Source organism: Mastomys coucha, unplaced genomic scaffold (assembly GCF_008632895.1).
Source record: "Mastomys coucha isolate ucsf_1 unplaced genomic scaffold, UCSF_Mcou_1 pScaffold21, whole genome shotgun sequence".
Taxonomy (NCBI): Eukaryota; Metazoa; Chordata; class Mammalia; order Rodentia; family Muridae; genus Mastomys; species Mastomys coucha.
Window position 1 is genome coordinate 131,143,901 of NW_022196904.1, and position 27,328 is coordinate 131,171,228.

A 27,328-nucleotide genomic window follows, 5' to 3' on the forward strand; every position below is an offset into this window, starting at 1 on the left:
CCATCTGACTTCATCTCGTTGGGTTTTTCTTTCTCTTGTCAAGGCTCCTTCGTTCATTTGTTTGTTCTTTCTCTCCTTCTCTCCCTCTCTCCCCTTGCCCCCTTTTTTTTCTTTTCTCTCTTTTTGTCTTCTGTTCTGTGTACCCAGGCACCCCATTGAGTAACTTCTTTGACGTAATTAAACAACTTTTTTCAGACGAGAAGAACGGGCAGGCGGCCCAGGCCCCCAGCACACCCGCCAAGCGGAGTGCCCACGGCCCCCTGGGTGACTCCGCGGCCGCTGGCCCTGGAGGGGACACCGAGTACCCGATGGGCAAGGACATGGCCAAGATGGGGCCGCCCGCCGCCCGCCGTGAGCAGCCTTAGACACTATTCCCTCCCCAGCACAGCACAGCACAGCACAACACAGCACTGACTGTGGCCTTCTGCCGCCCTGTGTGGACCAGGCCCCACCTGCCTGCCCAGACCTTGTCTCAAGCCTGGGAGGAAAGGAGAGTGGCCAGGGCGCAGCCCGCAGGCTGGGCTGCTGGGCTTGCTCTCTTTTCTCTCTTGCGGTCTCTGTCTCTGCCTGTCTCTGACAGCATCGCTTGTTTCCGCTCTGATACCAGGAATTATCCCGAAAAGTTAACATGTCACCTCCACGAGGCCATCCTCTGTGCTGCGTGTGGACACTGGCTGACCGAAGGCAGCTGCTGCGGACCACACTCCTCCTCTTCCTGCTGCTGCTGCTGCTGGGCAGAGAGGCTAGCCCACTGTCCACCACCTCTGCCTGTTCCCTGGCAGCTCCGCATGGCCCAAGGGAGGAGGGCCTGCCGCCCAGGGGATTCCTCTTCTAGCCCAGCCACCCTGGATTCCCAGTTACCAGATCTCAGCAGGGACAACCTGTCCACCATCTTCCAGGGTAGGGGACCATGGTGGGTGAAGCAGTGGGAATGGATTGTCCTCCACACCGCATTTGGAGGCCTCCTGGGCCACTCACCTCGCCTTTTCCACACGTTGGCCTCACCAGGGCCACCTCTTCTCATCTGCATCCATTGCTCCACCTTGCCAGGCTGCAGAGCTCCAGCTGTGATGGTTCTCATGGGCTGAAGTGGAGATAAAAGACCTGGGTGCTCCAGAGCTGCCAGGGAGCTGGGCTGAGACCAGTATTATTTATTTGCTGTTTTAATTTATTGAGTTTCTTTATGTCTCTGTTCTCTGTTCAGGGAAGGGGGAGTAGCAGCAGCACCCTCCTGCCGTCTGTCTGTTTGTTCTGTCTGTCTGACTTGGGCAGGGTGGGTCCAGAGCCCAGGTTCCCTCTAAGGACAGAGCCGTTGTGGGGCTGGGGACAGTGGGGAGCCAGCCAGTGGATGCAGCACTGGCAAGCTACTGTAAACTTTAAAAGAATTCCTGCAAGATATTTTTATAAACTTTCTTTTCTTGGTTGTTTTTGGAAAAGGGTGTGGGGTGGGGCCGCTGGGGCAGAGCTAGAGTTTGTGTTTCGGCTCCTTGCTCTTGGCTATTTCTATACACATATACATATATATATATATATATATTTAAAGAACGATGTGGTTAGCTCTGTCCCGGGTTGTTTTATTACTACTTAGCAGCAGCTCCAGTTCCACACGAGGGCTCAGGGTACAGGGCGTCAGCCTGCACTGGTCAGCTGTGCCTGCTGCCCAGAAGCACTGCCCAGTACTTCTCTGCTGCATCAGGCTGAGGGTGATCTTGGTTTGGTGTCTGACTGAGAAGGGGTAGAAGGCCCTGAGCTGGCACCCTACTCACACACAGGATGGCAGCAGTACCTCGGTTTGTTTGTTTTTTTTTTTTTTAAATTAAAATAAAAAAGTTTAAAAAAAAAATCAAAGCCAGAAATGGAGTTAGCAGAGTGCTCTGCAGTGGGTTCCTCTTGGAGGTGGCGAGGGCAAGGGGCCCACACCACTGCCTGCTGCCCACCAAAGCCCACATCACTTCCCTCATCTCCAGCTTTTGTCTGTGTTCCGTTCTGTCTGGCTGAGCCAGTCCCTCCCAGCTGGCCCAAGGTGCCTGGCGTAGCAGCAGGAGGGGCTGGGGGCAGGTTTCATGCATGCCTTTGCTCTTCCCCTCATGTACAGATTTTAATGCTTCTATTACATTCAACCACCACAGGCTGGGATTTCTATACATAGAACAAAATCAAACACCTGTAACAACAGCAAAGCCACGCAGTACAAGTGGGAAGGGGCATATCTACGGTGTCAGGATACTGAAAGCAATACCTCTCGTTAGCCTTCCTCTTTTGTACTTTGGACACATGCGGATTCGCAGACATCTCAAAAATGGACAAGCCCCATCTGGTGTAACCCCTGTCAAATAACTGTGAGCAACTTCAGTTCTGGAACAATAAATTCCTTCCATAAAGACACATGACGCCAAGGTTTCCGTCCGGGCCGGGCGGGCATGGGAAATGGCACAGGATATCCAGAAGTGGCTCTTGTCACCAACTGTACCTGTCTGAGCTGTGCTAAGGGAAGAGGTCTACTCCTGGATGAGCATCCATGTATTAGGGTCAGTTAGTCAGGCTGGGGTGTTTCTCTAGGCTGTCTTTCACCAGGGGTGGGGAAAGAACAGTCTGGAGACACTGGCTGGCAAAGCTCTGCTAACATAGGAACGAGAGTGTGCTGTTTTCTTCATGGCAGTTCTATACCCCAGATATGCTTGGGGTCACCTAGCACTTGGACTTTTCTCCATAAGAGTCCCTACCACACTGCCTATGACTAGCCAGGCTGCCCCGGCCTTATCACCACCTCTTTGCTGCTATTACATGGAGGACAAGTCTAGGACCGGTCTGGTACCATGTCTTGAATGACCAAGAGTCTGAGGCTGGACAGTCCTCAGGAGTCTGATCAAAGTGCCCAATCCATGAAGCTGTGCATTTGGCACAAGTGCCACAATGCTTGGTGGCAGTGCTCTACTAGATGGCACATTGACAGTGAGAGGCTGATAGTTCTCTATGGTGGATACTGCCTTGCACTGTGGGAGTTCAAGTACCCCTGGCCTCTGCATAGTAGATGTCAGCTGTCTTCTCCCTTTTGGGGCAGCCAAGTGCTTTCTGACACTACCATGTGTCTCCTGAGAGTAGAATGGCCCCAAATGCAGTCCTGCCCTGGAGCCAAGGCCTAGCTCTAACACACAATCTTGCCAGGGAAGCCTAAGAGCCTTTTTTGCAAGGGGGATATCTCTACAGATTCAAGTTCAAAACAAGAAGCAATGAGCTAGGGTCACCCTTGCTAAATTCTAAATGTCACTGTGCCCTCCAAGAAGTGGGATACCCAGAAGGCACTCCTATTGCAGCTTTTTAGTAAACTATAGCTTGAAATACAAGTTTAGGTAAGGACTTGATCCAAGGTGCCTGATTATCTGGGTCTGGGGCTCAGGATGCTAAGACATCTTCCTGATGTCCTGAATCTGCTTTGCTGAGTGCAGCAACCCACCCACTCCCACCCAATCTTCCTGTAGCTGATCCACTGGCTGGCTATTGAGTCTACAATCAGGCTTAGTGGGCACTAAGGAGACTTCACAGACCCAGCAGCTTCCCACTTGCACACTATTGCACCTCCAGGGCTCAGAAAAGATTCATCCACAATCTCACTCCTGACACTAAGCTGTCTTGATTGTACAAAAGTCAGAGCAATCTCAGTCTCTGTTACTTGTATAAAAAATAAACAGAAAGAAATGATGCACCAGACATGGCCTTTTGCCATTCACAGAGTATTAAACACAGTTGTCTGTACACTAGTCTAATGCAATTAAAATGAGGACTACTAAAAAATATAAGTCCTCTAGAGGTTAGGGATAAACTTGATTGGCCTAGAGGTTAAGTATGTGGGCAGGAACAGAGGGATACTCTAATGGATGCTTCCTACCCTGAGTGATGAAGCACAGTCTGGTACCCTTAGGGGATGCAGAAAAACCCAACCTCTACCCTGATGAGCCATTCCAGGCTTCATGTTACCTTTTGAGAGCAGCATGGCACAATTCCTGGGAGGATGGGGCCTCAAAACCTTTCAGGTCAGCTATAGGGTTGGCTGTTGTACATCCCTACTAACACCTTAATCCTTGCTCATTATGGACAGCCAGCCTGGTAGATGGCTCCTTGTCAAGTTTCCCTTCTCCTGAAGCTCAATGCCCACCCTCCACTGACACAACTATCCACTAGCCCAAGTCTCCTGGTGTAGTAAAAAAAAAAAAAAAGCTGAGGATGGTTATGGCCACCAAGGGTGTGGAGCCTTCAGAAAGATGAGGGAGGTGTATTCCTACCTGGGGAGGCCATCCTGGAGCTCCTGAGTTTCCTGAGGCCCCATTATCCTTTCGCTCATAGCCTCACCTCTGCCTTCCAAAGAGAAGCTCTAGGTTGAGTCTCTGTGTTGTTTCTAGTTCTACTGGCTGCTGCCTCTCCCATTGTTATGAACATTGTTCAGTAAGAACCTGGGTCACTTCCATGTCCATATCAGCTATTACAACCTTCATTCCACCTGTAACCTTATGTCCTGTCAGTGCTAAGTAACATTCACAAGTTCTAGGGTGAGGACCTGGGCATGTTTGATGTGAGAGGCATTATTCTATCTCAGTCTGCCCATGGACCCCATCCCATATATAAAATATTCACATCCCAAAGTCTCAACATAGCATGGTATCAAGTCAGTAGTATCAATACCTCACCTTGATAGATTAGAAGCTTCAAATTGCATCCTCCAAGTCAAAGGAGAGTGTTAGATGTGATCAATTCTAGGAATATACTTTCTACACCAGGAGGCCAATGAGCCAGACAAGGTCATATGCTTCCAGCCACAGGACAAACAGGAAGCCAGTGGCAGGCATCCTCTATGGCTCAGGGTTCTAGCCCTGTGCCCTGCCCTGTTTGTAGGAAAAGTAGCATTCACTATTGCTCCAGTTAGCTTTCCACCTGAAACCTCCCTGCCTCAATAGACTTTGTTCATCCCACCTCAGGGATTCTGGTGAGATGCACTGTTCTCAAGAGCCTTATCCAACTCTTGTTGTCTCTCATAGGATTCAATCCCTAAGACAAAAGCCTTGTCTACAAGTCCTTCACACATAGTCTGTGCTCTCCTTTCAGCTTTTAGTTAGAGGGCTGACAAAAGGTGTCAGTAACTGCTGAACAGGCCAGGCTAGCCTTTCTGCCTTGCTGAGCTCCAAAGGGCTACATAGGTTCATCTGGTCTCTATCTCTGGAGGACATTTTCCTGACAGCAAAACTTTGTCATTCACACAGCCTGAGTGTTCCCCAGTCGTTAAGTGTTAGCTCCCTCATGGTCTATAGCTCTTCATGGACCTACTCCATGTACAGACAAGACTACCACAGCAGGGACAAGGAGGCAGTAAGGAGCCATCCACGTGGTGGGGAGCATGCACAACTGCCATGTATACCTTGACTCACAGAAGCTGGATCCCAGCATACAGCCTGGGAGGTGGTAGCCCTAACTAGATACCTACCCCTTCATGGACTGCTTTCTAAAGGCTCTGACACCACCATGTGCTTAGAGGTCCTACCACTCCTTCCTATGAGACCAAACATACCAGATGCACCCCTGACCACAAGGAAAGGTGGAGACATAGCACTTCACTTAGACTGTTTCAGGCTCCACATAGAGGCTAGCTTTGGCCTCTGCACTGGGCATCCTCCCTTCCACTACATGGCCAGGACTATAGTTCCCTGAGGGGTTCTACCTAGAATCCAGCTCCCTGCATTTGGGAGCTGAGAAAGCAGTATCACTGAGCCAAGCTGTCCCTTTGCTAGATATCTATCACTTTGTTCCTGCTGTCCCTTGCCCCCAGGACCTCCCACTGGCACCTCTAGCCAAACTGAGGTCCCACCACAGGCTCCTATAGCAGTCCCAGACATACAGTTCCATGGGAATCCTGTGGCTTCTACTTAAGGGGTCTATGCTGAGACGAGATATGGGAAGAGGCTAGGGCAGTCTGGTGGGTTCCATTCCCAGGAGTTTGGAGACTAGAAGCTAGGAGTTGATTCAGGGAGGGTTTTGTTTGTTTGTTTGACGAGCTCCCTGTGTAGCCCTAAGCTGGCCTCAAACTCACAATCTTCCTGCCTCGTTTTCAGAAGGACTCCTATGGAGGAGCAGTAGGACCAGTCTGAGAAGACACCATGTACCCTGGACTTTTCTGGTAAATTAGATAGGGACAAATAAATGGCCACTGAGAATGTCAGAAGGCAGGTGGGTTTCGTCCAGGTGTTAATAGAAAAGCCTTCAGGCCCAAGTTCAGCCTTCCAGAAGCATCTGATGGTACAGTAAGTTAAAATGAATGAATGAATGAATGAATGAATGAATGAATAGCCAAGTAGCCACAAATGCATTGCACAAGCTAAGCCAGAAGGCCAGGCAAACACCAAACTCTAGGAGTGTCCATCCCACAATTCAAAGAGAACCTATCAGGGGGTGCTGAGCATCCCAAGTGAGGATCCCAGTTGATCCCAAGAATCAATTACCAGAGCTGCTGGTGCCAGTTGGTAGGCATAGCAAGCAGGATCCAAAGATCTCAGTTTGCCATCTGCGAAGACCATGCCTGGGCTTAGGTACCATAACCCATCTAGGCAGCAGGTTGCCTGCTCCTAGGCTCCCAATGTTCAGCCAATTCTACAGATCTGAAGACCGCCATCTTCATTCACGGAGAGAGAGCCAATGAGAATAAGGTTACAGTGCTTGCACCTTTCCCTACCCAGGAACCTCAGGGAAGACTCAGAACAATATGAAAACAGCAGGCTGAGAAGACACAGGCTCTGACCTGAGAGAATTGTTTATTATGTCTGAACAGATGAACTAAAGCAGATTCTGCCTTTCACTGACAGCCCTGTCTCCACACAGGGGCTCTGCCAGGATCTGGGCTGCCCTGGCCCCTATGCACAAATGGGGCCTCCTTGGGCACTGAGGAGGCAGCAAGAAGGGGTAACAGGAGCAAGCAGCAGGTGTGGGCCCTCCTGGGTCACCCCAGGCAGGCCTCTCTACCCCAGGGACTCTGAGCCAAGATCCAGGCAAGGGCTAGGGAGGAAAGCTGCAGGGCAGGCCTCTGTAAAAGCCCATCCCCAAAGCACAGCAGAACTCCAGATCTGCAGGGCAAGCCTCCTAAAGGGGAGACACCTCTCACTAGGTGCTCCTTTCAAAGCTGCAGAGCTCCCCCCCCCCCAGGGGGGAGGGGAGGGCAAGAGCCACATGGAAGACCCAAGAAAGGAAAACCCCACAGAAGAAAAATCAAAACATCAGTCCAATAAATGTTTGTTGAATGAATGAATGACTCCAAAGGCTCTTCACTACAAACAGCACTCATCCATCCAACAGGGAAGTCAGGAAACACGCCTTGACTCCAGCGGCATCCATGGAGCCCACACTCTGAGCAGCCCGGGGCCCTCAGACCTTGCCACCAGCACGCCCGGGCATGTGTGCGCACACACAGACACACAGTTGTCTTTTTGCACATGTGCACCCATCTGGCCCTGGAGACTCATCTCTCTTTCACGTGGTTCTGTGCTCCAGAAGCTCCACTGCTGGCCCCATCCCCAGTGGCACCACTGTTACCCGGGCTGCTGCACAGCACCTCAGTGAGGTCGTCCATGACAGCGGTTTCTTTGGGGTCAAGCAGGTTGAACTCTCTGGCAAAGAGGATGAAATGCACGTACAGTGTGTTCAAGTGTCCATGCAGCTCAAGGGCCAGGGTCTCCTTGAAGTGGGCCCAGTAGATGTGGCCCAACACGTGAAACAGATACTTGCAGATCTTCTTCACCAAGGACTCGAAGGAGCTGGGGAATTCTCTGCCTAGGGGGAGGCCACATGTCACAGACTTGCAAGGAGGCCAGGCTCCTACAACTAGGCTTCTCTGGATGGGCCTCAAGAGCTCACAATTGCTACCACTCCTCCATAGAGTTCCCAGCAACCTGTCCCCTAGAGTGGCATCTGCCTGAGCCATGCTAGTCACCTGCACAGCAAAGAATATGTGGTGGGCACTCAGGCTCAACATGCTTCCTCCAGCAAACACCCAGGGTACCTGCAGACCAGGTAGAGGAGCAAGAACAAGTATATGGGAATTCCTGTAAGCCAGTGCTGGCCCCTCTACTGTTCAGGATAAGTTTTTAGCCCCCATCAGGACCTTGACAGGTTTGGAAATACCAACCCCAGGAAGATGAACTATGATGGCCTCATTGTGCAGAACTGGTAGCAGGGCCAAAGAAGGCCAAGTAGTAAGCCTTAGAGTATCGGCAGGCATTTGTCCCCGGCTGGGCTGAACTCTGCATGGGAACCTTCCTCCCTCCTTAGCCCAGGTCCCTTGTGCTGAGCAGGAGCTAGAATCATGAAACTGTAGCCCTTTTAGACCCCACTTGTAATCATACCCCAGAGACTCTCTAGCCCAGTGCTAAAGAACTTGCTGGTTTTGCATAAGGATTTGGGTACAAGCTGCAAAAGACATACCGTATTTTGTGGGGAACACATCTTCATCAGTTACCAGCTTCTGCACAGAGCTCATGACAAAGTCAACATACTGGGGGGCGGTGCACTTGACCTTCTTCCCCCGCTCGTCATACCAGTAGTATTGTCTGTAGGGACAGAGACTTTGGTCAGGGTGTCAACCCTGCCAAATACCCACCCCAGTGTAGGCTCCCACACCTACAGCAAAAACTCAAAGGCAGTGGCAGCTGGGTGTCGTGAGCTACACACAACTGTTCCAATGGGATAAAGTGCTCGGAACAGCATCTAAGGAGAGCGAGGGCCCAATGTGACACACTCATTTCATACTTCTGCAGGTTTTATTTCTTTTAGATAAATTCATACCTTTTATAATTAATTGGGAATAGGTTATCTGTCTAGGTGGTCTGCGACAGGTCAGAGCCTAGAACCTTGGCAGTAACCTATTCCCAGAATCAGAAGCCATACTCTTCCCATAGGGAATAGTAGATGCCTGCAGTCAAGTGACTTGACCCCTAGAGGCCCACCCCAAACTCTTTAGCCTATGCATGAGGTAGCCAGTTCTGAGAAGACCAGCATCAGGGATGGGGAGATACTAGATGTATAGAACTCCTGGGTCTTAACCATGTATAGTATCACAGTCACTCTGTGTTCTGTCAAAAGGAGCTAGTGCTGCCTTGATGCACTGCCTGCTGTTCCCTCAGGCATCTCCTTGGGAGATCTTGGATAAAGCAATCATGGGGCCTCTCACAAACCTCTGGTATCTGGACAAGCTGCGGAGATGTCACACCATGTAGGTTTTCTAGACTCAGGGCACAGCATGCTCCCCAAGCTCCTGCTGAGGGCCTGTGATTCTTTCCAATTGGGGACAATTATGGACCATACTGTTACATTTGTCCCCACAGGGAGGGGGGTGGTTCTATGCTAATACAAGTTTTCGTATCTCCAAAGCAAAGCCAAGGACAGGATTATAGTCACAGGCTGTCTGTGCATCATTTCATAAGATCATGTCAAAGTTCTCCCATATGCTGTGCCCCCTGTATCTCACCAGCATGACATGTATTCCCCAGCACCTAGTGTTCTGCAGTACCAATGTGGGCTTCATTTTTCTGTAAAACCCCAGTGTTATCTGTCACTGCAGCAACTGGTCATTCCCCATTCCTGTTGGTTAAGCCCCTGCTTGCATGCTGTGGCCCTGAGTTCTCTGTACGGCCTGGATACTAGATCTTGTGCCACAGGTGCCTCCCAGAGGTTTCCACATAGTCTGTTTGTTCTTTCATCTCAGTTATCTTCCTTAGAGAAGAAGTTCTGAGTCATAAAGTGCAGGGGGCTGAGTTCTGCTCCTCAGTGTGCCACTCCTTTTGTGTAATGTCCACCAGCCTAATACTAGGTCACAGAACTCTCCTGTCCTCTAAAGCTGTTGTTTTCCCATTCTGTATTGGGTACGAGGCAAAGGTGAGGTACCTTTCCTTTCCTCTGTGTATGTAATATTACATTTCACAGAAGCAGCTGTTGGAAAACAAAACAAAACCATCCTTTTCTCTACTCAGTCTTACTGGCCACTTCATCAGAAATCAAAGGACTGTGCTTCTGGATTTCCTTCTAGACTCTGCTCTGGCCCACTAACTTCTGTCTCACTTGGTCAACAGCACATTTCTTGTCGCTATGTTTAACAGTTTTATCTTCCAACTGTGGCCTCGCCCAGGTGTCCTGTTGTGGCTCCTCCTGCTGCCTGTTTGTCCCATGTAAATTCCAAAACATAGTAGTCTAGTAGCTAATGGCTCTGATGGAGTTTCTCACTGAGAACACACCAAACCACAGATTCACTCAGTGTTGATTTGTAAGTTAAGATGTTGTTTTTCAATCCATGAACACAGTGTGGCCGTTTGGGTGCTGTCTGACTCTCCATCCTGAGCGTCTGTGAAACAGAGCCATACGAATGCTGTTCATAACTAAACAAGTTGCTGCTCTGGAACTATTGTAAATGGCTCTGATTTATTAGTTAGACTTTCAATCACACAGCTAGCACACAAACCTTTGACTTTCTGTGTGTTGATCTTGCAGAATTTATTTTGTTGCTGGACTCCTTGAGCATTTCACAGTTGTGTTCTCTGCAAAGCTGACTTTTTCTTTTCCGATACGGACTTTCCCCCTCTCCCTTGTCTTACTAACCTGATGAGCCTTCAAGTTTGCTTCTCCAAAGAACAGCTGATTTCATGCTAGCTGTGTAACATTTGGAGAGGACCCTGCAGTTTCCTAACTACCTTTGTCACATCTGTTACATTCATAGGGAACTGTTGCACTTTCTTATGTTCATAATTCCTACCTTCTGTCTCATCTTTGTCTACCTTTGTGTCTCATCTAAAGACTTACCAACTTTATTGTTCTTTCCAAACAAGCACATATTTCCCTTACAATTTCTAGAACTCAACTTAAGTGACTTCCGCTCTTGCTTTATGATTTTCTTCCTTATGTCTACTTAGGGTGGTTTTACTCTTGCTTTGTCTGAGGTCGCTGTCTAAAATGTGCACTTGGTGTTGTAAACTGCTCTCACCACCTTGCTGTAGCTACAAGCCCACAAATTCTTCTCTTTTCTTCTCTCTCTCTTTCTGTCACCTGCTATATCAGAATTTACAATGGACTCTTTTTTGTCTGGGGAGAGATACATCTACCCGGAGGACTGTTTGAGTGTACATTATACTACACCTACACACACACGCACCCACTCTTTTCCATGTGTCCATAGTATCTTGATGACAAGGAGCTATCATGGACAATCCTCCATCTCCTTAGCCATATCCAGCCTTCTGCCTGCACCAGCATAGTCACTCCTACCATTGCCTGGGAGCTGCTGGCAAACTTGTGTCACTCAATGGCAATGAGGTCCTTGGAGCCCCTGAAGATATCTGCATATTACAGCAATGAATGTACACAAAATACATCAGAAGAGAGCTGTTAGTACTAGACCTGTTCAGAAGTTGTCAATAAGACACCTCTACTAGTAGAATTAACTTACTCATTTGGCCCTGCAGCTCCTTAGGACACTGAGCACTCTCCAGGCTCGGGACCATTTAAGCATGGCCTCTGACGGCACCCAGCAGACACTCACACTGATCACTTGGCCTCTCAGATACACAAAGACTTTGCCTAGCCTAAGATTGTTTAGGGAATCCAGGTAAGAATGTAGTTTGAGAAACTAGTGGCCTAGACAGCAAGGTCAACCACAGCCCATCCCACACTCCCAGTAAGTGCTATGGCCAGGCTGCTACTCACGTGTTGCACACGGCCATTGTCTGACACGTCTCTCCTGTGCAAAATTCTGAGATTGTGCTATACTGCAGGTTGATGTGGTGAAAAAATGTTGTTGCTGGAAGAGAAGCAAAGGGCCTGGTGAGTAGTCTCCCCTGCTCCACCAGGTGTGACAGGGAGTGGGTTCACCTGAGTTCAGCCTGTCCATTGACTACTGCTCTAGGGGTACTTGGAGATGGGGGAGGCTCCCTGCCCTGCAGCTGCTGCACCCGCCTCCCCGCCCACACGCACTGTTGCTGGCCAGCCACTCGTTGAGGTCGATCTCCCGGGGCAGCACTACCAGCTCCTTGAATTCAAAGTCAGTGATCCTGGACTTGGTGTGCTCTGGCTCCAGGTACACCTTCTTCTCTTCTGCAGCAGGTTTCTTGCCGTTTGGCTTAGCTTTAGACTTCCTGCCAAGAAAGAAAGGATGGCACGGTCATTACATGTCCCACCTGGGCCCAGACTACAGGGTTCTGAGGAAGGATTCCTGTACATTGGGCTAATTAAGTCAAATGCAGGCAAGGAGAGCACCACCAAAGGCCAGACTTCTCTGGGCAATTGGGTGGCTATGCTACCATAGGCCAATCCAAATGGTCATGACCCTATAGAAATCCTGGTGGATGGCACTATGGACCTGTGCTGCAACACAAGTGTGACAGCAGGGGGCAGTACCTGATGCCTAAAGCATAAACCTCTTTCAAAATGCTTGAGTTCTGAGAGCCTAAAAAAGTACATAAAGTTCTGAGGATATAAAAGTTTAAAGTTCTGAAGGTCTAAAAAAGTAAGTTAATAAAAAAAAATGTTTCAGATTTCTTTCCCCTCTATGATATTGTTATACTAAGATTTCAAAGGTTCAGGAAACTTACACTCAATGGTGTGGTGGGGTCTGGAAACTGCTTACCAGCAGGTTTCCAAAAAGAGTACTTATCCCTATAATACCTAAATAGATTTCTAAAACACCTGTGCCCTATGCTTTCTTTCTCTATGATCAAACTAGAGATTATTGTCAATGTTGGCCAGAGACTTATTAGCTTTGTGAGAGACATGATGCATATTACAGGAAGGTGTTCTGCCTTTTATACAGAATGGGGGAATATTTATATCCTAATTAAGGTCATGGCACCCCAAATGGCAGACAGGGTCACTGGTAAACTTTACTATAGCATTTATCACAGCTGCCATCAGGTACAGTCAAAATACAGAAGGTACATATCCCACTCTCTCCACCCTTAGGCATGGTAGAAGAAATGGTCCACAGCTCCTTAAAGGTCCTAACTTGCTAATATTACCCCTTTTAAATGATATTAATCCCATCTCTCTGTCACATCTTGTTTTAGACCTTACCTCCACACATCAGCTATTGAATAATGTTCTGCCTGACTGCTTTGAAAAATGTTGTGTGTCCTTCCTGTGTCAAACTTATGGCCACCATTTATGGCCTCCATCCATTGGCTTATTAAAACTATCTCACCTGGCTGCTCATTAATTGCTCTAAACCAAGTACCACTACCACCCTTATCTCTCTCACCTCTTCCTCCTCCCTCCACCACAAACTCCTTTAATTCCTCAGAAACATGCTTTGAGGGCACATTCTATTCTGCAGACTACAAAAATATCTTAACCCTCCATACTGCCACGCAGCAGCTATGTACAAATGTTCACAATGCCTCAATTCTCTGCAGCACTCAGGTTTACTGCTGCTTATCCACTGGCTGCTCTGGGGCTTGTGCTCTGGTGTTCCTTTTTCCAAAACTAGGGATGGTACCCAGTAAAGAACCCTTGCCAGTTCCCATCACAGGACTGATTCAGGTCCTACTCTTTCTTGCAGAACTGGGCATAACCACTGAGGGGTGGGACTGACTACTTCTCTAGCTATTTGCCATCAGTTTTCCTCCACGCTCATCCAGGTGAACTCTAAGCCTCCAACACGTGGCTCAGATCATCCTCACCCTCCAGGATGGAATAGAAATACTGGCCATAGTAATGCTACAAGATCAGTGAGGAGCAGATTTACTGACAGCAGAGAGAGGTGGTCTTTGTCTTTTCCCCAGGGAAGGAATGTTGCTTTTATGTCAATCAGTGGGGTATACTAAAAAAATAAGATCTAACAACTCCAGACAGGTCTCTAAAACATAAGAAACAGCTCCATGCCTCTGGCCAGTGGATCTTAGATAGTCCAGTATGGAATCAAATACTACCTTTCTTACCCCACCTCCTTTTTTTTAATACTATTGTCACACCCTGCCTTATAAACTTCTTGTCTAGATTTCTTCAACAACAGATCCAAAAGATTTCTAACCAGACTTTATTTTTTCCTAAAGATTTATTTATTTATCTTGTGTGTATGAGTACACTGCAGCTGTACAGATGGCTGTGAGCCATCATGTGGCTGCTGGGATTTGAACTCAGGATGGCCCCGCTCACTCCGACCTGCTCGCTCCCTCGTAATACACTATAGCTGTCTTCAGACGCACCAGAAGAGGGCGTCAGATCTTATTACAGGTGGCTGTGAGCCACTGTGTGGTTGCTGGGATCTCCAAACTCAGGACCCTCAGAAGAGCAGTCAGTGCTCTTACTCGCTGAGCCATCTTGCCAGCCCTCTAACCAGACTTAATCAATTGCTATTACAGGATTACTGATTCTTAGCTAGAAAGACAGAGGCCTGCAACTCCTGATTTATACCTGACACTGAAGATCAAACTTGCCCTAAAAACTTCCATGGCCCCACTCAACAGGAAGTAGTCTAATGATTACATTGCTCCTTTCTTGACCCCTGATTGTTTAGCAATTGTAAATAAAAAAGGGAGACTGTAAACCCCTAAAGGAACTCAAATGGCCAGGCCCCATCCCTGAGAATCTACAACTGACAGGCTCTGCTCACAGAACACTCTAATGCCCGTAATAGCTTGATCCAGCCCCTAGAGACACAGGTGGCCAAGCTCAGGGCTTAAAATTCTACCAATCCCTGAGCTCAAAAACCCACCAATCCCTGAGCTCACCCTAAGTTCAGGATGTGAAATCTCACCAATTCCTACCCTGGAAAATCCTACCCTGGAGAGCTCCACATCCAAAAAACCCTGTATCCGAGGTTCTCAGCCCTACTGTGTCTTTCTCAATAAATCTCTTGTGTGAGGTTTGTTGTGCAGTGTTGACTTTGTGGTATTCCTTGGCTCCCAACTGCCAGAATACCTTTCCCCTCAGAGCTGCAACACTTGTGCTGGAGAAACTTTTCCCCTTCTGAAGCCACTGGGGATACCCTCCCCTCAGAGCTGTAACATTTACACAAGGACATTCCTGAGCAGAGGCCCTATCGGCCACACCAAGGCTCTTCCTTCCAGGCAGGCCAGTTCATAAAGGTGCATAGCTACCATCAAAGCTTCAGAGAAAGGGCCACTCATGGGGAGGTACCAGGTTGCCAACCCACAGAAGGCACTCCAAGAACAGACTATTCTCCCCAGTAGAGAGCTAGCTCCTCCTTTATGTCTTGCTAATGTGCTCTACCACCAAGCAGCATACTTTCGCTGGGGTGTATGAGCACCCGGCCAGGGTATATATAACACTCCCACCTTGTTACCCTTCCTGGAGTGAATGCAAGAGAAAACAACCCCTTGGGTTAAGGCTCTGCCTCAGCACTGAGGCTCCCTCTACTAGTTCCCATGTAAAGGCAGAGGCAATAAGAGAACCCAGCCTCCTCATATTCCAGACAGGGTGTGACCCTTCTGAAGGAGACCTACAGCACCTGACTGCCAGTGATAACTTGGTCTGAGTTATCTATGGGGTTCTAGCCCAACAGAACAGATGATTCTGCTGAAATCTCTGTCATGTAGCTAAGTCTATGAGTGGTTAGAAAGATTTGTTGACTGAAGTCTCCCCTGGTGAGCTCCTTGAGGCAGTCAAGTGAAGTAGTCTACAGATACTCTGGGCTGGCCATGTCAGACCAGCACACTGGATAGCAGGCTCTTCTAGACACTGACCACAAAATGCTAGAAACAAAGGAGCCTCTACCAATCTCTGAACTGCTGGCACCCACAGGTCTGACATGGTCAGGCTTTAGGATGACAGTACTAGGTGAGAAGCTCAATGAATGTTCCCATAGCAAAGTTGAGTCTTGTCCTCACATAATCAAATTAATTCTTCAGTAATGAACTTTCAGACTTTTAAAATATAAGAGGTGAATTGATACTGGAGTGAAGCCTTGTGACCAGAAAAGGATGTTTTTTGATCAGAAACTCTTAATATGGCATTCTGCGGGAAGAGCTGGACAGCTGGAGGTCCAAGGAAAGAAACACAGTTTGGCCTTCTCTAGTAAGGCAACCAATTGCAAGGAGCAACAGCTATCCAGAGCCTACAACAGACCAGGAGAATGAGGTGAGGAGCAGATCCAGCAGAGGGGTCCTCTGTCCCAGAAGCAGTCTTCTTGTACCCATCCTGTTCCACAGGAGTGAGAGCTAGAGCACCCAGCAGGGAAGAACAGTGTATTAAAGGGATGACTTCTAGGGTCTTGGAACCCTTGCAATCAGGAGGATGGAATTGGTAGTGCAGGAGATAGCTTTTGACTCAGATTCTCACTATGCCCTCTCCAGGTCAGCCCTGCCTGTCTAGAAAAAGCAAAATGTAGGCCCCTCAGGCCAGAGTACCAGCTAGATACCTATCTTTTTATCCTGAGAACATAGGCAATTAGGCCAGCTACCATGCATGGCATCAGGAGGCAGCCTGGCTTGGTTCTGAGTCCTGTGTTCTTCAGCCCTGAGCGGGGTAGGGTGAAAGGTCTTTCTGGCTGTGACCTATTTTTTCCTTTCTTGTGCTTTAAAAGGTTGCTGATGGTTTATTTAAGAGAAAGAGGATAGAAGAATGTTCCCTGAATGCCAGGGAAATGTTTTCCTTTCGGCTTCTCATGGCAGAGCTTAGCCTTAAAAGGCAATGTGTACTTGGCTTCCAGGGCAGGGCCAAAAGCAGCCAAAACCAGGCAGAGGACAGGGTAGGGTACAACCCAGACTTTAGGCTCCTGGCACAGCACACGCTCTAAGGGAAACAGCACAGAAATCTGTTGGGGCTGAAGCATAGGTATGGATGTACCATATAGAAAGAGAGCACTTTAAGACCTCCTGGCATGAGCTCAGTCATGTAGGCTTTAGCCTCTCTTGTGGAATTGTGGATAAGTTCCAGGAGGGGCTCTGCCAGTGACTTTGGGACACATCCTTAGCACTTCTCTGAATCCTCATCTTCCACTAGTGATTTGTGCTAAGTTCACCTACTATTCAGTCAGAAAGAAAGGACCCATCTCTCTAATGCTGGATCAGGCCTGTAGTGTCCTCAAAGGGTAGGTTTTCCTTGAGACTATCAACTACCTTCTGTTTTCTGTGTATCCTATCCTGGAAACCAAGACTACAGAACAAGGGGGCTGATAAGGGCCAAGCTGTCAAGCCATTTCCATGTTCTGTGGCTTGGGGTGTTTACCTACAAGCTAAAGGAAGTAAAGACAGGACAACTAGGAAGGTGGCTGGTAGGAACTAGCCATCATCATGGCTCCTGAGCACAGTTGAGGACCCATTCAGGGAGGTGTCCTACGAACAGCATCCTATCCTTACTCCTACTCATAGTTAGAAGGGAGGAGATAGTTCCTCTGGGAAGAAGCTAGTGGGGAAAGGAGTCCCCAGAAGGCCTGCCTCCCTCTGTAAAGGGCTCCAGGGGCTTAGGGTAAACTCAAAAGGCAGCAAGTAGATGCCATGCTAGACATCAGCATGTGCACGCAAAGCCCCAAGCCTTTCCTGTTTTAGTCATATCCCCATTTAGTTGGTGTCCCCCATTACATGGGGCCAACTTGGACCCTGGAACATAGTGTACTCTGGGACACTCTCCTGCCAACCTAAGTTTCTCTGTCCTAGTCACAGAGCCCTCACTCCAAGCAAGAAGAACAAGAGGTAATACTGGGCCCACATTCTGCTTGAGAAGAATATGGTAGTTGCTAGTAGAAAGGCCTCTTGAAGCCGGGTGGTGGTGGCACATGCCTTTAATCCCAGCACTTGGGAGGCAGAGGCAGGCTGATTTCTGAGTTCAAGGCCAGCCTGGTCTACAAAGTGAGTACCAGGACAGCCAGGGCTATACAGAGAAACCTTGTCTCAAAAAAAGAAAGGAAGGAAGGAAGGAAGGAAGGAAGGAAGGAAGGAAGGAAGGAAGATAGAAAGGAAGGCCTCTTGAAGGACATCAAAAGCCTCACTCCAATTTCTTTCCCTGAGGGGTGCTTAGCAAAGGCAATAGAATCATCTAGAGACCAGTTTTAGCTCCTTTGCCAGTGTTTCTGTTTTCACGTGGTAGGTTGGGCAAACAAGTATCTCCCAGGCTCTGAGGCAAGCTGAAAAGACATCAGTGGCTAGTCATACCTGCACACTTACTTGCCTGAGGTCACAGGCTCTCCCAGCTTCCCTTATACCACTCACCACTGGGACCCATGTGGAAGGAAGACTATGCAGACAAAGCCTTGAGTGGCAGCACAGATTGTACTATAGGGACAAGGGAGTTGGTGCCACATGTCAATATACCCACAAAACTGCTATGAGCTCTTGGGAAAACACCCCCCAAACAAAGTTCCCAACAGTGAGGGTGAGGCTAGCCCCCAATGAGCATTTTGCTTAAGTAAAATACCTACTTTAGAGGTATTCATGCTCTACTAGAATCACTTTCTTGCCTCCACCTGGCCTTAGATTCCTTCTCTCTGCTTCAGTGTCTCTGCTGCCAAGGTATTCTGCTACCCTGCCCATATGGCAAACTCCTCCAAGTCCTCTAAGACCCCAATTATGAAATGTCACATCTATTCTAGCTGGCCACATTCTATGACACTGAACCCTTTGGCATCTCCATCACCAGGTGTGAGCCAATCCTTATTGAAAGTCTGATCAATGAAGAGCAAAAGAAATGTGCAGAGTTAATAACAAGAATCTCTTTGACAACACGGTATCAAGCATGAGGCTGGGAGGGCGGTGAGAAGTAGATTAGCAGCACTTTTCTGGGACCAGGATGATAAGATGCTATGTTGCCATCTGTTCTTGCCCTGCAGTGAGACTTTGCCTGCATCCTCCCCACAAAGCCCCATTTGAAGCTCTACCTTAACTTTCCCAGCCTTTGACCCAACACAGATGCTCACCAAGCAAAGTACTCTAGGAGAGAAATGCTCAGACTTGAAGGAGGCATACATGGCAAGTTATGAGGATGAAGAAGGACTTAAGAACACTAAGGTCTGAGGGTGGTGGGGAAGGTATCCAAGAGTCTTGAGATAAAGTACATCGCTCCAAAGAAGTAAGGAACATTGAGTGTGTATCTTAGGCCTCTAGAGAAACAGAGAATATGTTTGCTTCCCACCCTGCCACCTGAACAGCCCCAGCTAGGTTAACAGTGAGGGGCCAGGAAGAGTGGGAATTTAGCAATGAGGGACCATAAGTTAACCTCTAGAGGCCTGGGATTAACCTTAAGGAAGGAAATGCTAATACTAAGGGGCTGGGGAATCACACTCAAGGGATGATCAGGGAGTATGGCACGCAGGCAAGGCATAAGGATCTTAAAGATACAAGCCCTCTCAGGCCAGGTCTGTGAAACACTACTATTTAGGTAGAGCTCAGTTAAAAGCTAAAAGGAGAGTGCTATGAGTTATTTTACTGGGGACTCCTATGTTCCTGGTCAGGGCAAGTATCCATGCTGCAGCCTACTCAAAGCACTAACTCTAAGCATAATGACCTCTTTTTCCCATCACTGTAAGAGCCCCTTTGACAACAGGGCACAAGCTAGCATGGCCCTCATAGCCCAGCCAAATACTCCCAGGCTCTGCCTAAACCCTCAATAGCTGTTCCCCGCTGCTGGGCTGTGAGTACAGTTACTCCTGATTACCATCTCTTCTGCAGCAATTATCAGGGCTTAGATCTCTGTGGTGGTGCCCAGAAAGTTCAGTTCTGACTCCTAGACAAGTCCTTACTAACTCCACTGCCCAATGCCTGGCCTCAAGGACCAAGACAGGAAGACCCTTCCAGTCCTATCCTTTAGCACTACCATACTATACAGGTTTGGCTAGTCAGAAGCAGTGAAAAGGGTCACTGGAGTTCGCTCAAGAATATCTGTGCCCCTATCCAGAAAGGTTAGTACCCCCAGATAAGGCACACTTTCACTAATGTCCCTGACCCAGTAAAGGACTCACTCACCTGGAGAACAAGGCAGTGAAGAGACAGACACATTAGGGCTGAGGTATGCTTAGACAGTACCCACTTATCCTCACTGAACTCAGTGTGATCCTTGGAAAGGCCAGCCTAAAGTGTCTCCCAATGGGATCTCTCTCAGTATAGGTAGTCAGGAGTCACTGGCAAGTGCCATTCCTTAGCCTTCCTGGAGCTGAAGTTACCAGCTAACCACACATATGCAGAAATATAAACATTAACATGTGTGTGGCCCTCTAACTACTGCCATCAATCACATTCCAAATTTGGGCAGATAATGCCACCACCTTGCAGACATTCTTCTAAAACTTTACACCTTTACATTGAAATTGACAGTAGTTCTTGGTTCCTGCTTGCATCCCCTGTGGATGCTTCCTGTCTAGACGCTCAGGTAGAGGCGGTAACAGCCCATAGGTGCACAGAAACATGTTCCAGAACTCACCAGCCAATTGCAAGGGGCTCTCACAGGCTGGATTCTTGTCAAAGCCTCACCAAGAGTTCTATGCTTTGTGAGTTCACAGTTAAAAGAGGCACTGGAAAAGCAAATGCTATTTACTTTCATTTTGAATAATAATGGCCCTGCTGGCACCATGGCTCACATCTTTAACCCTAACACTCAGTAGACAAAGGCAGACAGATCTCTGTGAGTTCAAAGCCAGCCTAGTCTACATAGTGAGTTCCAGGATAGCCAAGGCTATACAATGAGACCGTGTCTCAAAAAGTAAAAGGATGGGGGTGGGGGGCAGGACAGGAAAGGGAAAAGAAAAGATGGATGACAGTGGCCCATTCTGTTAAAAGACAAACACAAGATTCCTACATGGAAGGGAAAACTGACTAGAGTCCAAAAGACAGTGCCTCTTCCCTCCTGGCTGGGAAGCACAGCCCCAAATTGAATTGAAACTGCCACCCTACCAACAAGTCATTCACACACCCCCTCACTCATCCACTTACATTTCATACACACACCCAGACTTGGAGACTTCAGCCACTGCAGGTCAGAAAAGTCTGAAAAGCTTTCCTGGCAACACTCCAGTAGCAGCTAGCATACATCAAGCACCTGGGATATAACATGTCACTTCTCTGGACACTCAAGGACAGGCTCCAGGACATTCTTGCCTTGGGTAGCCAAGGTTCATGACAAAGACAAGCCATTAGCCAAAACAACACAAGCCCAGCTAACTTGCTGGTGATAAAGGCTACACACTGTCCAGCAGTTTCCAGAGGGAGCAGAGTAGGACTCCTGAAAATCAAGGAGCTTATGTAGCAAAGGTCCAATGCGGTGGCTGTGCTCCTGGGTAGCACGCAATGAGCTCAGTTGCTAGACTGGCCAAGCTGCACCAATTACCCCAGCACCAACCCCAAAGGTGGCACGCCCACCCTCAGCACAGCAGACTGCTTTACTGAGAAGGCAATCAGGGCCACAGCCAACCACCTCCCAGGCACACTGCGTTTAAGTTTGGGCAGGCTGTTACCTGAGCACTTTGCTGATGGCCTGAAGCACCATTTTACACCGAAGTCCAGTTTTGGGGGGATGGTTGAGCAGAGTTCGCTCTGAAGGGAGACTGCAGTGTTCTCCAACCATGATGTGGAGATTGCAGAGCTAGTGAGGGAAAGTGGGGTCCAGGCAATGTAGCTCTAGGTTCCCTCCCTCGGAAGTGCCCTCCGCCCTTGCTCTAGGCCAATGAGGACCATAGAAGAGACAAACAGCTGCTCCCTTTACACAGTAAGGGCCGCCCAGGCTGGTGAAATAGGGGAGTGTCTGAACTGCTTTTGCAAAGTGAAAAGCTGGCTGGGCAGGGTGAAATCAGTAAGGCCAAAGGGAGGAGATAGGGTGAACCCAGCAGTGGGAAGGGCCTGTCAGAGAGATCCAAGTCACACCTGGAGGCCCTCCCTAGCCACCTACACTAGCCTTGATGAGGGAAACCTGGAAACCCGCAGGCAGGCAGAGCTTCTTTAACAGGCACACTCAAGACAGGGATCAACAGGCCATTAGGGTCCCTGCAGAGTGGGCACTAGCTGCTACTACTCTGCAAGTGGGTGCCAGACAAACTTTTTTGAAAAGGGTCAACAGGCTTCCGGAGAATCTGGAGGACACAACGCTGGTTCTGGACAGTGCTGTTCCTCAGGTCTGCCAGTCAGAATCACTACCACTATGAGCCATAGGCAGCAGGAATATCTGGAACACCTCATGGGCACCCAAATTGTGTAGCCAAGGCCTTGTATATGGGAGACGATCAAGCCTTAGAAATCAGATACCAGGGAGTGGTCATTCCTACCTCATCTCATCCTGGGCTCCCCAGCAGTGTCAGAATAGTCAACATGGACTGATAAGGAGGTACTGCCCCTAAGCTCCACTATGGTTTGGGTGGGAGTCAAGCTCCTATTCTCCTGCCAATCAAGAGATGGACACTATAGAACTTCTCCACAGAGGTAACAGGTATGAACCAGGCTTGGGTGTTTCTTATGTTTTCCCCAAAGTTAGACAAAGGCTATGGGATGAAAAAGGAAGATGGTCTTCTCTTAACCTCCCACTAAGGGTCCTCACATGACTTGTCTCTGAGCCAGGAGACCTGGCTCTCCTGCTAGGCTGTCTATAAGGTCTCCACTGTACAGAGCTCACTCCTCTCAGGAAGAAAAGGGCCACAAGTGAGTAGATGAGTGCTGAAAAACTTGGCTCTACCTCCTGGAGGGTGGTCTGGTTACAAGAAGCTGAGCCTTTGAATAATATACTTCCTGGTGGTGGTATATAAAAAAGTGCTAGATGTGTGAAAAAGCAAATAAACAAAAATCAGAAAAATGCAAATTATAACCAGGAGAGAAAGCCAGTGCAAACAGATCCTGAGAAGACAACGATCCTGGGTAACTAGACCCTATAAGCAGGTATGTGTCAACTTTTAGAAGCTAAAAACACTACCCAAATGAACAAGACACAAACATGTAAGTCACACTATCACACTGTGAAATGAGACCCTAGTGACATGAGAAGGCAGGGTAAGCCAACCAGCTGGCTAAAGAGCAGATAGAAGACAAGAACCTGCAAATTTCACGATGGATGGAACTAGAAAGTAACATCCTGAGTGAGCTAACCCAGACACAAAAGAACACACATGTTATGTACTCACTGGTAAGTGGATATTAGCCCAAAAGCTCAGGATACCCATGATTCAACTCACAGACCATATGAAGCTTATGAAGAAGGAAGACCATAGTGTGGATGCTTCAATCCTACTTAGAAGGGGAACAAAATAATCATGGGAGGTAAGGACCTGGGAGTGGGGAGAGGGGAGGCAGGATCATGTATGGGAAAAGGCAAGAGAGAAGTACAGAGGGTCAGGAAAATGAATAGAAATATGGAGCAGTGGGAGGTGGAAAACTGTGGGTAGCCACTAGAACATCCCAGACACCAGGAAAGGGAGAGGTTTCTAGGACCCAACAAGGATGACATTAGCTGAAATATGCAAAAAGGGGAGACAGAACCTGTAGAGACCACCTCCAGTAGATAGCTCAGGCCCTCAGTTGAGGGATGGGGCCACCCATCCATCTCAAAATTTTTAACCCAGAATTGTTCCTGTCTAAAGGAAATGCAGGGACAAAAAATGGAGCAGAGACTGAAGGAAAGGCCATCCAGAGACCACCCCACCTAGGAACCTATCCCATCTGCAGACACCAAACCCCGACACTATTCTCTCTACCTCTCTCTCTCTCTTTCTCTCTCTCTCTCTCTCTCTCTCTCTCTCTCTCTCTCTCTCTCTCTCTCTCTCTCTCTCTCTCTCTCTCTCTCTCTCACACACACACACACACACACACACACAGAGCTATACCAGGTTCCTGTCAGCAAACACTTCTTGGTGTATACAGCGCAATAGTGTATACATATGCAGATACTTACAGCCAACCAACAGGCTGAGCCCATCAATGGGCTGAGCCCGGGACCCCAATGGAAGAGTTAGAGAAAGACTGAAAGAGTTAAAGGGGCTGGCAACCCCATAGGAAGAACAGCAATATCAACCAACTGGACTCCCCAGAGCTCCCAGGGACTAAACCTAAACCACCAACCAAAGAGTACACAGGGAGGGATCCATGGCTCCAGCTACATAAGTAGCAGAGGATGGCCTTATCTGGTATCAAAAGGAGGGAAGGCCCTTGGTCCTGTGGAGTCTTGATGCCCCAGCGTAGGGAGATGCTAGAGTAGTGAGGGAGGAGTGGGTAGGTGGGTAGAGGAGTACTCTCACAAAGGCCAAGGGGAGGGGGGATGGGATGGGGGGTTTGCAGAGGGGAGACCAGGAAGGGGGATGACATTTGAAATGTAAATAAATAAAATAACCAATAAAAAAATAAAGTAAAATTTTTAAAAAGGCAAGAACTGAAAAGGTGAATCAGTGCTCTGTAATGGTGCAAACACAAACAGAGGCTGGCCAAATGGTACAAGGTCCAAAGTCCAGGGAAGGATCGGGATAGAAAACCATCAAAAGATTTATCCAGGACAGAGGCATGATCCAACTTATATTCCTCACAAGTTTTGCTGGTTGTGGTATGTGCTAGTGGGGATGGAGCAAGAATCTGGGCTAGCAGTTTGTCCAAGCATTGAGGTACCTGGGGTGGGAAGAAATACTTGCCCAACATGCTCTGGAGACAGTGTTATGGCCTGATGGTGAGCTTGGTATGGATGATGGAAGAGATGGCATCCAGTATGGCTTTTAGCCACTCTATACCTGCATCACTTTATTCTGTCTTACTATTAAGAATAACCTGAAGCTGGAGAATCTTAAAGAGAGGGCTTATTTAGCTTACAATTCTGAGTTCAGGGGCCCCCATCTGGCAACTGTCAAAACTAAAACCAACCAACCAACCAACCAACCACAACAACAACAACCACCCTCTCAAATATTTCCTTTTATTTTTATTACTTTATATGTATGGGTGTTTGTCTGCATGTGTATGTGTGTGTATACACACACACACACACACACACACACACACACACACATATTTGGGGGTATGCATGGAGGCCAGAAGTCAGTCCAATGATTCCCTGGAACTAGAGTTACAGGTGGTTGTGAGCTGTCATACAGATGCTGAGAATCAAACTGCCATTCTTCTGGAAGATTAATCATTGCTCATAACCACTGAGCCACCTCTCCAGCTTCAGATCAACTGCCTTTTTGCTGACTAAATTCCAAGGTATCATATAAAAGATTTCTCTAACCCTAAACACCCACTGAAGCTCTTGCCTCTGAACATCATGATAGGCATCAGTCTCCACTGAATTTCCAGTGTGAATGTCTCACACTGGAAATTAAAATCGATATATAGGCTTGGGGGCAGCATACGCAAACCACATTCAGACCATAACAGCACCTATCAGAATGGCTAAAAGAAAGTGCTAACAAAAGCATGGGACAAGTAGGTTCCTCAATCATTATTGGAGGGAATCTAAAATGATCAACTAGCCTGGCAAACAGTTTGAAGGTTTTCTAAAAAGTTAAACATACAATTACCATATGACTCAACCACTTCCCTCCTGGGCATGTAACCTAGAGAAATGAAAACTATGTCAAAACAAAGATATGAAACAGGTATGAAATCCTTCAGTGGAGAAGGGAATGCGTTGGTAAGAAACAGTGCTAAGCCCCATCTCACACCCAGATGCATCAGAGAACTAAACACAACCAATGCTCAGAGTGCCTCTGCCAAGCCCAGAGCAGGCAAAGTTTTTCAGAATATAAACAGCACTAAATTAAAAAGAGAAAAAAGGCTCTCACCAACATTTAAACATACCCAAACTTTTTTCATGCTACTAAAAAAGTGAACATACTTCCAGGTTTTCCAGAGGACCTGGGTTCTATTCCCAGCATTTGTGTGGCAGCTCACAAACATCTGAAACTCAGTTCTATGGCATCTGATACCCATTTGTGGCCTCCACAGCCAACACCTGTGTACCAGGCACACACATGGTACATACACATAGGCAAAACAAATATATGCCTAAAATAAAAATTAATCATTAAATTAGAAAAACATGAACAAAGTAGGTAACCATAACTTGCATGTACCCAACAAAATGCTTTTATCTGCACCAAGTACAAAAGTCCTACAACTCAACCATTTAAAGACAATCCTGTTTCAAGAACAGCTAAAGACTGAACGAGATATGTTATAAAGGCAGACAATCACACAGTGTTCTGGCTAGTTCTATGTCGACCTGGCACAAATTAGGGTCATCTGGGAAGAGGTAATCTTAATTCAGGAAATGCCTCTATAGGACTGGCCTATAGGCAAATGTGTAGGACATTTTCTTGATTGATAATTGATATGAAAGGACACAGCCCACTGTGGGTGGTACCAACCTGGGTAGGTCAAAGATGGTATAAGAAAGCAGGCAGAGCAAACTGGGGAGCAAACTGGTAAGCAGCACTCCTCAATGGCCTCTGCATCAGTTCTTGACTCCAGGTTTCTGCCTTGATTTCTTGCCCTGAATTTCCTGGATAACAGACCAAAAGCTGTAAGATGAAAAAAACCCTCTTTCCTCCCTAAGTTGTTTTTGGTTACAGTATTTTATCAAAGCATAAAAGCCCTAACTAACAGATACCATAGCTCAGTGGTTAAAAGCACTGACTGCTCTTCCAGAGGTCCTGAGTTCAATTCCCAGCAGCCTCATGCACACATCTGCCTTTAGCTTGCACACTTGAGGCCTAATTCCTGATTGAGAAGCTCCAGGGCCCACAGACCCACTCTAGCCAGGAACATAGATCCCGAGCAAAGTAGCCATCTCAGTGCCCAAGCAAAGTGCTCCAGTGCTCCAGACATATACTGGACAGTCTAGTTAACTACTCCCGGTTAAGTAAATAATGTTCCTACCGGCCATGCAACCTTAGACACCTTACAAAAAGCAGAGGCATGCTGGGTTCCAGTCCATTGGGTACATACCTGATCAAGGCTATAGGAATTCCTCACAAGCTGCATGCCTGTAAAAAAGACTCCCTGAACGAAATCTAGAGTGACCGACTGCAGTATCCTACTATCCTATGTTTAGTCCTGTTGGCTGCAGCAGCTCCCTGCTCCTCCCTGAGTTATAGAGAGCCTGCAGGATCCCAAGCAGTATAGCCAAAGAGCCACAACTCGGCAGAAGGAGCACTGCCTGCTCACTGCCAGAGAGCAAGAGCTCCTGGGGTGAAAATTCCTTTGTCCCCGACTCCTGGCAATCCCTCCTCCAGAGTCCAGGAGCCTCAGGCAATGAGTGACAGGGAGACGATCTTTGTTCTGCTTACCAGACAGTTCATACTCTTTTTCTGGTGTGCCACAGGGTTCAAAACTATGATGTTGGTATGCACTCTCTGATAAGTGGTTATTAGCCCAGAAGTTTGGAATACAGGAAGAACAACCCACAT

General features: G+C 47.9%; 2 protein-coding genes across 20 annotated transcripts in view; one reads left to right on the forward strand and one right to left on the reverse strand.

The window, feature by feature from the left end:
- The window catches only part of Brsk2 (BR serine/threonine kinase 2), a 53,797-nt gene extending 51,412 nt beyond the window's left edge, over positions 1-2,385 (forward strand). For 5 of the 16 annotated variants that reach the window (XM_031388881.1, XM_031388882.1, XM_031388883.1 and 2 more), the window contains one exon: positions 196-2,385. In XM_031388881.1, the coding sequence (XP_031244741.1) occupies positions 196-365 (170 nt within the window). In that variant the 3' untranslated portion in view covers positions 366-2,385. Of the gene's footprint in view, positions 1-147; positions 167-195 lie in introns of those variants that run through there. The other 11 variants (XR_004123438.1, XM_031388884.1, XM_031388887.1 and 8 more) reach the window with 6 other exon arrangements.
- A 4,390-nt stretch (positions 2,386-6,775) lies between these two features.
- Mob2 (MOB kinase activator 2) overlaps positions 6,776-27,328 on the reverse strand; it is a 52,593-nt gene continuing 32,040 nt past the window's right edge. The window contains exons 1-5 of one of the 4 annotated variants that reach the window (XM_031388899.1): positions 21,413-22,223; positions 11,992-12,152; positions 11,725-11,818; positions 8,458-8,582; positions 6,776-7,806 (exon numbers count right to left, since the gene is read on the reverse strand). In XM_031388899.1, coding sequence (XP_031244759.1) covers positions 7,496-7,806; positions 8,458-8,582; positions 11,725-11,818; positions 11,992-12,152; positions 21,413-21,522 — 801 coding nt within the window. In that variant the 5' untranslated portion in view covers positions 21,523-22,223 and the 3' untranslated portion in view covers positions 6,776-7,495. Of the gene's footprint in view, positions 7,807-8,457; positions 8,583-11,724; positions 11,819-11,991; positions 12,153-21,412; positions 22,224-27,328 lie in introns of those variants that run through there. The other 3 variants (XM_031388902.1, XM_031388903.1, XM_031388901.1) reach the window with 3 other exon arrangements.